Source organism: Octodon degus, unplaced genomic scaffold (genome assembly GCF_000260255.1).
Source record: "Octodon degus isolate 3935 unplaced genomic scaffold, OctDeg1.0 scaffold00023, whole genome shotgun sequence".
In the NCBI taxonomy this organism is placed as follows: domain Eukaryota; kingdom Metazoa; phylum Chordata; class Mammalia; order Rodentia; family Octodontidae; genus Octodon; species Octodon degus.
In genome coordinates, this window is record NW_004524599.1 from 11,035,876 (window position 1) to 11,048,471 (window position 12,596).

General features: G+C 50.0%; 1 protein-coding gene across 1 annotated transcript in view; it reads right to left on the reverse strand.

Annotated features, from left to right (window-relative positions):
• The window catches only part of Bmp6 (bone morphogenetic protein 6), a 164,592-nt gene that overhangs the window by 8,691 nt on the left and 143,305 nt on the right, over positions 1-12,596 (reverse strand). The window contains exons 3-4 of the mRNA XM_004628376.2: positions 7,749-7,897; positions 6,898-7,095 (exon numbers count right to left, since the gene is read on the reverse strand). Coding sequence (XP_004628433.1) covers positions 6,898-7,095; positions 7,749-7,897 — 347 coding nt within the window. The remainder of the gene's footprint in view (positions 1-6,897; positions 7,096-7,748; positions 7,898-12,596) is intronic.

Here is a 12,596-nt window from a genome sequence, read left to right on the forward strand (position 1 = left end):
ATGAAATAAATCAGGTACACAAACTAAAATATTACATGGCTTGTCTTCTATGAGAAACCCAAAATGTAACTAAAGAGCAACATAAAAGTTAAAACAAAATAGAAAAAGAGATCCTTTGTGAAAGGGAAGGGGACAAAGAGACGGAAGATGAAGCGGAGGGGAAGTCATATACTGTAACATATAACAGACTGAGGAAGAAACACTCACATCCAGTACAGCAGGGCCAGGGTACCCCAACCCCTAGGGAGCAGCTGGCTGGACTGTGTCACCCCAGGCAGCTCCCACACCAAGCGCACAATGGCTATCCCATGAGCTGAGGGGACCACGTCCCAAGCCCCGCAGTGGATATGCGAGCCAAGTCATCCAGCCCTGTTTGTGTCCACACACACAGCCAAGGGCAAAAGATCCAGTGGTGGGAGAGCTTGGACCACTCACTGCCACGAAAGCTCAGGGATACGCAGGCTTCCCCTGTCACCGAGGGCAGAGAACCTCAGGGAGTATCATGGACTGCAGAGAAGGCGCAGGCACCCCTGTGACTCTCAGGCGGCCACGTAGCTGCAGGATTAACATCACAGGGGCCTCTAGAGACACAGAGGCACCTGTGTCAGAGCTGCTAAAGCCCAGCCCAAGTTCCAGGCAGCCCAGCTGCTGTCCTTTCCAAGCAGAGGGCTCTCCATGGACTACCATGGGCTGACTGCTCGGCAGTGGCACGTAGGAAAATAACTAGCACGGCACTCGGGACAGAGCGGCCTGCTCCGCACTGTCCTTCTCTGCACCCAGGCCACACACTCTTCCCAGAGGAAGCTTGTTTTTTAGAGGGAACAATTGACTACTGTCATGTCCTTTCTCCCCTAGAATGGCCATGGTAAGGACAAAGTGCCGGCTGGTAGGTTGGCGCCACTGTCTTCATCAGCCTGGCCGCTCTTTCCAAGGCCTTATCGGCCCGTCTTATCCAAACCAAGTCTCTGGCTCCCACTCGCCTCGCGCGATCAATACCACCATTGAGGGAAACACAGGAGGCTCCTTGTGTCACAAACACCAGGGGAGGCCAGGGGACCACACTGAGATGTTGGTGTCTGCTATCAACAGGTTGGGGGACAACTCGCTTTCCAGAGTCTAGGTTTTTCTACAACCTGGAGCATCACCACTCGGGGCCACATTTCTACTGCTGTGCCAAGAATTCAAAGGCTCACTGGATCCCTGGAGTGTCATGCCAGCCCTGCCCCCGGGGCGCGCTGAGATGTCACTGAGACTGAGCATGGTGGAGCGCGCCTATAATCCCAGCGCTTGGGAGGCTGAAAACAGAAGGATCATTACAAGTCTGATCTGTGTAGTGAGACCCTGTAGACCCTGTACTAAATACATTAAAAATAAAAAAGGATTCTATTTAATCAGGGAGGGACTTTGGTCTCTTCTTAGCTTTTGACTTAATTATACTATGGAATTAAGTAAGGATTACTTAACTGTCTTACAAAATAGACAAGACCACCTGTTAAAGTCTGGGCTCTAGGATCCCCTGTGTACTAAATGCCTTCTGTCTGCTCTGCCTAGATGTAGCATTCTCCTCCGCCCCTACACCTCTCAGGGTTGGTCACTGCTGGTGACCTGGGCATCTTGCAGCACACGCTTGCCCCTTTTCATCACGGGCTGAGTGCTCCTTATCAGAGAGGTTTGGGACCAGAAGTGTTTCAGAGTTTGGACTATGTGCATAGCCTTTGCCAAAGGGAGTGCTGCTGATCGAAACACCCAGAGGCTAAAACTTCTTGAGTGCTGCCAGAAAGCTGAAAAAGCTTCAGACTTTCGAGCATTTTTGCAGTTTGGGTTTTCAGATTAGAGATGCTCAACTATATTGTCTTCCTCCATCACCAGCCACCTGCACACTCAAGGTCGGGCACTAGGGAGTGTGCAAGAAGGAAGGGGACTTCCTGGCCACAGTGATCATCATCTTTAACAGGTTCAGTCGTGAAGGAGGGTCAAGCCTGATAAAAATGGGGTTTAAAGGTGGGACTTCCTGTCATAGCCCGATTGCCTAGTTACTCATGCCTTTTACCCACTGACGTCATTTCCCTATGCCTCCACTATATACACCCAGCACCTCCCCTAAATAAACCCGACTTGATCAGGAAAAAAAAAAAAATGGGGTTTAAAATGATTCTAACTTTACAATCACTCCCCCTACACCTGCTCCTCATACCTGTGGAGAACTCACAATTGATTTCATTTAGGGTGTTCTGCATAGGCCTCTACTTCTTAACCAAGACACCTGCAAACAAAGCCACACGCCCTACAATTTGAACTCAAGATCAAGACCCTCATGAAGAAGCAATGGCTGTAATTTTGAGTTCCTAAAACCCTGGAGGTCCACCCAGCTTTGACACCCCCAACCCAGGGAGTCAAAGACAAGTAGTGGGGACACCGTAAAAATGAGACCCCAGTGTGTGGACTGCAATTCCTTGAAATCCATAGAGCAAGGGCCGGGAGATGGCTCAGTGGAATAAGCGCTTCCCTGGCAAGCGCAAGGGCCTGAGTTCAATCCCTGGTTCTGAAAAAAAAAAAAAAAAGAAAAAAGAAAGAAATCCATAGAGCACAAGATTGTGTAGTCATACTAAGGTACTCAAAGAGATCCATTCTGGTTATCTCTGTCACACTGGAAGCACACGCCTTTGTCCCCACTGTCAGGTGCCAGGGCTAGGAGATCAGAATTGTCAACAAGAAGGTCCACAGTGCACCTAGCTGTCCAGAAGCCATGTTTTCTCTGAGGCCCTTGGGGATGCATGCTTCGGGGGGAGGAAGAGATGGAAAGAGCACTCACCCCAAGAAATGCTCACAGGTAGCACTGGAGCAAGGCCAGGCTGGTGCCCAAGAGCACGCAGGGTCATGTGGGGTATAGACAGCTGGCAGAGCTGGGCAGTGAAAGCATAAGCAAGAATAAGAGAGTCCGCCTGACTGCGCACGCGCGTTGAAAGTCACAGACAGCATCCCAATGCTCATCCGACAATACGAACACTAAGCCGAAGTTACTACTTCAGCAGCAGAACACCTGATTCACTAGTTGATTTGAAATAGCATTAACCACCTCTTCCTGCTTAGAATTGTCATGGAAAGATTCAGAGAAGTAGCTGATCACAGCGTAGAGTCACCAAGGGGAGTTACCCTCCAAGGGCATTATTCATAGAGCTCCAAGTGCACGGACCAAACGGAGTCAGAGGACAAAACACAGCAGGTCTCCAACTTAACCAACATTCAAATTGCCAACTTTCACAGATGTAAACAGACCTCAGACTACAGAGCTGACAGAATTGAGTCCAGTGATAAGCCTGCGTCATCAGCATCAGGCGGGAGTGAAATTCCACGTTGTCCTCCACCTCCTGCTTCTGCTGGTGGTCCTTCAGCTCCACCTGCCCTCTGCCTCCAGTTAGCATTGTGATGCTCTTCTGTCCCTTCGCATCCCCTAGCTGCCAGTTGTACTGTACTATGTCACCATTTGAAGGTAACTGTAAAAGTAAGAAGTAGCTTATCTACAGTAGTTCTACATGTGGGTTGTTTTTTATACTTTATACTGTTTGTGTCAAAAACATATAAGAGTCACTCTGCCAGGCTTACAAACTAATCTGACTTAGGAACATTTTCCCAGAACAGAATCCAACTCATTCATGACTCAGGGCCTTACTATAATGAATTCTAAGAAACCATCAAAGAGGAAGAGGGCATCAGGTAGCAAGAGATGCCTAAAACAGAGCTAAAGAAGCCAAGGGCAGGTGTCACAGATGTAGGAGATGGTTAGAGCCCAAGGCTGCAAAATAACTGTCAGATGCATTAGAACTCCTGGGGGCTGCACAGTGGGGCTCGGTCCAGCAGCAGGCAAATGTGTAAAACAGAGGCTCTGCCAGCCCACAGGTGACGAGCAGCCCACCCAGCACATGCAGCTGTGCAGAAGCAAGGGCACAGGGACACTGTTCAAACCCACCGTCCAGCACACAAGTTGGCAAAGTCCAGCTTGAAAGCCAACTATGAATGTTAGCCTAGACCTTGGGGTGCGGGGAGGTGGCAGATGGACTCTTCGGTCCTCCCTTGTAGTGGACCAGTTGGGTCTCAGGCATTCATAGCTCAGCTCCCAGAACATCCATGACAGCCAATTTGATAAATGTTGGTTTGGTACCAGAGATTGAACTCAGGACCTTGTGGTTGCCAGGCAGGCGCTTATGCCCCTGAGCTGTCTCCCCGGCCCAGTGTTAAGTTCTTTACCCAGTTGCAAGACAATTCCCCATGGGCTTCTTTGAAAGGTGGCTGCTTAGATGGTAGAAGAGTATCAGTTCCCCAGGAGCACACATCGGGGGCAGCAGAGGCAAAGTAATTTCTCCCTTCAGCACTCAGAGATTTACAAGGGGGAAGCCTGCTGGAGTCACACCAGCGACTACAATTTTCCACCTCAAAACCTCAGCCTGATTCTCTAAGGCCCAGCAACCTGTGGCATCACAGGCCCTGAGAAGAGAAGCTAAGACCACACACCTGATTCTCCAGGTAACCAGCTTCCTAGAAATCCCTTTTCGCACAGAAATCTCTCCTGCATATACACTCTGCTTTGCAGAAGAACAAGGGGCCCAACATGTACATTAGTACCCTGGGCTGACAGTGAGCAGCTTCTCATTGGTGAGGGGCTTACAAGACACCAAGAAGCAAGCACCCTTTATCGCAACACGTTCTGGGGACTTGCAAATATGTGAGGTGACAGGGATCTGGTATAAATTCTTCTGCCCTAGGATTGCTGAAAGGAGCAAAGGAAATGGGGAAGCGCTGGCTTAGGGGGCAGGGGGTGGGGACCATGCAACAGAGACATTTGCATCCTATTGGAAATTAGATCCACTGTAGTGTCCATATTTAATTTTGACTCATCAAATTGAAAAAAAAAAAAACTGAAAGAGCCTTGGAAAATAATAATTGGGTGACATTGCTAAAATCCAAATCAGTGGCAACATGTTTTCTCAATTTAAAAAAATTGATAGGCATATAGTGGGCTGGTGGGGTGGGCGTTGAATTAATCAAGTGAGGTTTGAAGTTTAGAAAGCAATCAGCATTTCAAGAGCTGCCTCCGCGTCTGAAGGCCCAGAACTGACTGACCACAGGTCATGAATGACTTGGAGCCCTCCGCTGGCAGACGCCACGTTGTGCCCCAGAGGGAACCGCAGATCTTCAGCTCCGCTCCCCACGCTGCCTCTGAAGTGAATAAAAGAAACCAAGCACGTCTCCTCCTCCTTCTCAAGCCCCTGTCCCAACTGTTTGTAGTGGTAAATGCAGGAACACCCATGCTGGGCAAGGTTTCCAAGAAACACCAGCAAGACCAGAAACACAATGTCACATCCCACTGGGTGGTGGGTCTCAAGTTCCATAGTTAAGTTACCAGGGAAAGAGACAGCTCATAAAGTCAGAACCTAAAATTTAGGATTTTCCCCAGAGAAACCCAGCACTTTGGGTAGTTGCATTAACTCTTTCCAGGCAATAAAAGTGACATTCATAAACAGCCACCTGCAAACGTAAATGGGTCTTCCAGCGCTATTTCACTTTCACCTCGCACCTACTTTTTCCAGCTGGATGCAAAATGTCTGTGAGTGCCATTTTCAACCAGATCAAGAGAATTTCATTTAATTCCAACCAGTCAGGGAGGCACCTACCATCCCCACTTTACAGATGTCAAAACTGAATCTACAAAGGTTAGGTTTGTCCGGAGTCTAATGCTACCAACGAGGTGCTGAGGAGTTCTCTGCTTGCAAATTCAGTTCTACCCCAGGGCTGCAGGAATGACTGTCAGGAGGGCAGGTCTGCTCCCTGACTCTTAGCTGCACCACCGCAGTGGTGCCCCACCCCAGCCCCAGGGCACGGCATGGGCCGGACACTACCAGAGACTCAGATTCCTACTCTTTTGCCCTGTGGCCTTGCCTGCTTCATAGGTACAGAGGCAGACCCATCCCTGGCCCTAAACACACACAAACATACACATACACACACACACTCCACCAAACCTGCGATGAAAGGAGGGCTCTCTCTCCATCTGCAGTAAAGATTGCCAAGGGTGACAAAGCCTGGAACTGTGCACTGCATTCTTGCCTCCACAGAGAGATTCTTTCTGAAAATACCACCAACAAAAGAAAATAGAAAAGGAGAAAGAGAGACTCTGAACACCACCTGAGCCCACGGATTCAACCAAGCCAAAAGCCAGAATCTTTGAAACTCCCAGCTCAATGACATCTTCTTTCCAGGGCTATTGGTGTTGACTTTCTGTCACTGCCAGCCAAGGACGCTGATAAACACAAGTCCGCGCTGCACAAATACACAAGGTTTGTGTGTACCTGCTGAGCGACCCAATCTAGAAATCTGAAACCTGAAAAGCTCCAAAACCTGAAACCTTTTGAGTGCTAACACGATGCCATATGGAGAAAAATCAAGCTCCTGACTGCATGTGATAGGTCACAGATAAAGCACGAGCGCTCTACAATAGCTGCGTAAATGACCTTCAGGCTGGGTGTGGGGCAACTGCGAAACATACCTGACCTTTGCATTTAGGGTTGGCTCTTGCCCCAAAGATATCTCATTATGCATATGAAAATATCCCAAAATCTGAACAAAGAAAGCATCTAAAGTACTTCTGGCCCCAAGCACTTCAGATTGGGGCTGCTCAGCCTCATACCGAAGAGGATGCCTGCAGCCGGGGTCTTTGGATAACAAGTGTCCAGCTGTGAGGGCCCCCCGGAACCCACTTAGATAGCTCATGACTTTGACCATTTGCCCTCATGCAAGGACACCTTGGGGCACCACATTTGCCCGGCAGGAGCTGTCAGCCTCCAAAGCCAGTGGCCAGAACTCTGTTGTCAGCAAGGCCAATGGGGATATGTTCACACCTACCCGAAGCACTGGAGACCCGGGACACATCCTGGGACTGGGTGGAGCGGTTGCGACTCTGCTGGCGGCGCCGGCCAGGGGCCGACCTGGCAGTGCGTACATGGACCTCGCTCACCTTGAAGAAGGCCACCATGAAGGGCTGCTTGTCGTAAGGGCCGTCTCTGCCCACCAGGCCCGCAGTGCGGGGATTGACATGGAGTCCTTGAATGCAAACCAGAGCACAGCCCTCTTGACTCCCTAGAACCTTAGTCCCATAGCGACACCATGCAGTGACCCTTCTTGGGAGCCCACAAGGGGTAATGAGGAACAGGTGTGAGGGAGGAGCCTCATGCATGCCCAACCCCAGGGGCTCCCTTCGGATGGGCAGAACCAGCTCACTCCTTCAAGGAAGGACATGGGTCAGAGACACCGTGAGGTGACCTCCAGGAATGCTCCTGACTCTGCAGGGCTTATTTATCCACACACCCTCTTTCCTTCTTATCTTATTTCTCCCAGATCAGGGAGAAGACTATATAAGTGAAGACCCTGAGCTCTGCAGCTGCAGGAAGGGAGGGGACTGGAAGGGCCCCCGGGCGGACCTGGCTCCTGTCTTCCTTTCTCCCGACATCCCCTGCCTCTGCCAGTGAAATCTGTCCCCCTCCATGACTCTTGGGTCTGAGGGATGTGGGCCAAGCCAGACTCCGCATCCCTGCTGAAAGGGTTTTGGTTTCCAATGGCAGCCACAAGGGAACAGTAAATGAGGTCACCCTGGAGCCGAGGACAGGACAATAAACCAGGGCTCCACCACAACAGCAGGAGGGGAAGCGAATAAAGCACCGCGGGCCAGATGTCGGTGGCGTGGAGACCCAGCTCACCATCCTGCGTCACCACGCTCAGCTGGAGCCCCATGTTGTGCTGCGGTGTCACCAGCCACAGGTTGCTGGTGGCTGTGATGTCAAATTCCAGCCAGCCTTCTTCTGAGGCCCACACGACCCGGGTGTCCAACAAAAATAGGTCAGAGTCTCTGAAAGAGAGAGTACATGGCACAGTGACCCACCTGCCATCCCACCTCAGTCCCAATCTGTTCACCCCACATCAGAATGAAAAATGCCAAAGTTGGTGCACTCCGCCCATGCAACCCCCCAGGGACAGATGGAGGGCACAGGTAGGTGAATGGCTGACAAGGTCCTCTGAGGACGCCAGCTTGCCCCAAACCCTCCTATTTGCTTCTCCTATCAAACCCTTTCTGAAATCAGGAGAAACTACAAATCAATACCACTTCACTTATTTCAATAGTCACTCATTTATTTGACTAGTGCCTTAGTTTGTTTTTAATGCGATTGTTAACAGCCTACTCTCTGGCTGGTGAATTCTAAAGTAGAAGGCAGACAGCAGCGAGGAACAGGGAGATTGAAGTCAGGGCCCGCGGCATACCAATGACATTGTGTCTTGCCTAAAAATCATTTTGGAAACCAAAACATGAAAGTCACCTGTTAGCACCCATGAAGTAAGAAGTGAGAGGCCACACCATGCTGCTGGGCAGCCTGCGCTTTTCTCCTAGTGCAGCCCCACCTCCCATGCTGGGGGGGGGGAGGACTTTCACACAGACTGTACCACCACAGGGCACCTTCAGTCTTTTTTGTTTGCTTGAGACAGGATCTCACTATGTGATCCAGACTGGCCTGGAACTTACTGGGTAGCCCAGGTTGGTCTCGGACTCACAGAGATCCTCCTGCCTCAGCCTCCTGTGCACTGGGATTATGGGTGTGCACCACCACACCAGTAGCTCCGTGCCTCTTAAAGTACATTCCAGCACAGTTGTGAGCCCCTGCTGGGGATCTTCACGCCCTTTCCCTCCATTGAGCATAAAGAATCCATCAATCTCCCTCTCCCTGTCTCCCTCTCCATCTGTCTCCCTGACTCTCCCTGCCCCCCAGGAAATAATATTTTTTCTATGTTACCCAGCCTGGCTCTAAATCTCTAGGCTCAGATAATCTCCCAGCCTCAGTTTCCAAGGAGTCAAGACTACAGACACAGCACCACACATGGAATACTTTTATATTTTCACTTTGTGACCAATGTAAGCCCAGGGGCCACAGAAAGATGGCGCATATGGGGGGTTTCTTGCTGTTCCCTCACTTGTCATCAGAAGTCACCTTCAAGTGTCTCAGAACCAGTCTGAACCTGACTCACAGCCCCAGGCCTCCATACTAGAATGCGCGGCTGGTCATTTGCCCCACGTGGAGGGCTGTATGTTGGCCACAAAAAAAATAAAATAAAATCCTGTGAGGCTTGAAGTATTTTGTTGTGACATCTTAGAGGGATAAAAATATCATTAGCATTAAAAATAGGCTGGGCTGGTAAGCGCAGGGACCAGGATTCGAACCCTGGTCCCCCAAGTTGCGCTGGCTCCATCCCCAGGGTGCGCTGAGCTGGCAAATGTGCCCAGGCATGGTGGCACCCATCTGTAATCCCAGCGCTGGGGAGGCGAAACACAGGAGGATCACTATGAGTCCGAGCTGCGTAGTGAGACCCTGTACCAAATACATAAATGAAACAACAAAGAGAAAAAGCAGGCTGAGCATTTCAACTGTTTTGAGCCTTGTCACCATGCCACATGTGGACAATGCCACACTCAGCCTCATGGGAAGGGACTCAGTCAGAAGAGCTTAAACGGACACCGCTGTTCTCTTGCTCATTGGCTCCTTTGGAAGGCAAGTGAGGTGAGGACAGTCTGACTGGGGCTGGTATTTTCAATCTCTAGTTTTCAAGGTTGATTATTTTCTGGCTAGGTCTTATTTTTTGGGAAATGTGGTAATATAATATTATCTCCATTTTGCAGCTAAAGAAACTGAGACTCAGACATTCGCCAGCATCACAAGCTCGCGAAACAGAAAAAAACAGGTGAAGGGATTTAGTTTTGATTTAAAAAGTTTCCCATATCGACACACCCCCTTTTGAGATTGCCAAAGACAGCCTGTGACAAATGAATGAAATTCGTTTCTAGTCTGCAAATTATTTTTACGAGCCCAGTGAAACATTCAAGGGAAAAGTTTAAGATTTCTTCCATGGGGATAGACCATTTTTCCTGTTTGCAGGGCTATTTAGCGTTAGAGGGGAACTCTATTGTCATCTTTCCCTAAAATAAACAGTAGGCACAGCTAAGCGCAGTTTACTCAGCTGCTTGGCAGAGCCTGCGGGGGCCATACTCAGGCCTGTCCTCTTTAAAGCTATCCTGACACGAACGTGTCGCACCCCCCTGCAGACATTCACCCCCCATGCCCGGAGCAACAACCGAGCAGGGGGACCAGGGGTTCCGTGGAAAACAGCAAGAGGAGGCTGCGAGGCCAAGGCTTTGAAGTTCAGAGGCAGACAGACATAAATTCTGTTCTGCTCTGTTTGGACCCAAGTCCAAAAATAACACAAATGCTGTGAAGGGTGCTGTGGGAAAAGTAGCCCCACTCCCGAAGGGTAAGCAGGACACATTGGTGTCAGAGGGGCAGAATCCGGCTGGCGCTGTGTAGAACCCGGACCAGAGCGAACTCAGCCAGGAGGCTGCTCCTGAGGCCCCAGAGGCGCAGCACGGGCCTGGTGCAAGGGGGCCCCCGCTCCTCACAGGGCCTCGGGAGCAGCACGCACATCATTCTTGAGCATCTTTAAGGGAGCAGAGAAATAAGGCCCAAGTGTGAGTGTGACACAGCTGGCAGGAGGACGTGGAGCCAGATTTCGTGTTTTCTAAAAAGAATGGGTTTCATAATAAGGGAAGTAGGAGGGGATCGCAGAAGGTAGGAGATGAAACAGAAAAATGCAGGCTGGTCACCTTGAACTGCACAGCAGAGAGCCCAACTTTCCAAATGAAGAGTTTATTTGGGGCCCCGAAGAGACCACAATCTAGAGACACGCATGCGATGGGGGCTCCGGGGGCCTCAGAAGAGGACGGGGTGAGTGGAAACTCTACCTTTGCTTGTAAGGGTGGAACCTGGGCCTTGTACACACTAAGGACGCACCGAGCTCCAGCCACAGACCCAAGAAGAGACACCCATGAAGTTGTTTTGTAAAAAAGGCACAGGGGATGAGGGCTCCCTCCAGGGGCTGATGCTGGTCTGGCGGAGACCACCATCATCAGGCAAGTGTCCCCGGGGCAAGAGGCTGACTGGAATGCTGCAGTTCGGAGGAATTCCTCACGATGGTTCTTGTCACAGGAATATGGATGGCCTCCTACTTGATGTTGTTAGGACCTGACCTAAGTGACACCATTTTGATGCTGATGTCTTCGATAGTCATGGGGGGAAACCATGACTTCGCTGGCCTCTCAGCCATCGCGTATTTTGTAATCTAGCCCGCAAGTAGTGCCGATGGATGCAGAGCACAGCTGAGCAAGAGCGCAGAGGAAGACCAAGATACTCTGCATATAAATGGTGAAGTCAGCTAGATGTCACAAACGCAGTAGGACACATGGGCAGACACAGGGCTGGAGTCACGAGTGGGCCAAGCACATGAGGGCCAGGGTGAGAGAGGCACAGGAGGAAGTCACCCTCCCTGGCCCATGCCTGCTGTGGACAGTCCTGTGCGATGGCACCCAGTGAGGTCCTGGTTGCGCTCTGCTCCTTCCCACCAGCAGAACGGTGTGTTTCCAAGAGAATGTCCTGATCCACTGCTGTGATTCCAGTGTGTCCCATAATCCACAGGTTGGAAACTCAAGCTCTAGGGCAACGGTGTCAAGAAGTGGTAACTTGAAGAGGATTTTTAGGCCACCATGGCTCTGCGCATGAATGGATTAACATGCTCATGTTCACAGTGGGGTTGTAATCCATGTCTCCCAGCCAGGGGATTGAACCACTATAGTATATGCATGACTGTCCCATTGGGGTGTTTTTCATTTGTTAGTAAAAAGACCAATATAAGTGATTAGATCTATTTGTACTACCGGGGGCACAAGATACCCAGCGGGACGTCACGCGTGGCAGGGTCGAGCCAGCTAGAGCATGTTAATGGTATTATCACTGGAGTCGGGGGAAGGTCACGGGGTAGATTCCGGATGAAGGATGACTCACTGCCCCTCCTCTTGCCCGCTGACCTTCCATTACAACAGAAGCAGCCTATCCCTCCCCCTTGGACTTCTAGCCTGTATTACTGTGAGCCAATAAATTTCTGTTCTAGAGACAGGCACAGTGGGGCACACCTGTAACCCCAGGACTCAGGAGGCTGAGGCAGGAGGACTGCCATGAGTGCAGGACCAGCCAGCCTGGGCTCTATAGTGAGTTCAACGTCCAACTAAACTACACAGTGAGAGCCTGCCTCAAAACACTAAGAGAATATAATCCTGTTCTGTGCCCATCACCTAAGGAATGGTTGAAAAAGATGTGGTATTTTTACACAATGGAGTATTACTCAGCTATAAAGAATGATAAGCTTGAAGCCTTAATATTGAATTGGATGCCACTTGAGGATATGCTCATAAGTGAAATAAACCAGACACACATGTGTAAATATCATATAGTTTCCCTAGTATAAGAACTCAAAAGAAGAAATAGAAATAGAAAGGTATAATGCAAGTAAAAGGAAAGCAGGAACTCGAGGACTAACTAATTAAGAGAGGAAAAGGAGAAGACCTAGGAAACATGACAGTGACAAGCTATACAGTTATGTGTAGAAGATGGGCAAGGCAATGATCCTGTGAATCTCCAGAAGATTTTTGAATCTAGCAGTTAATTGGAAAGATT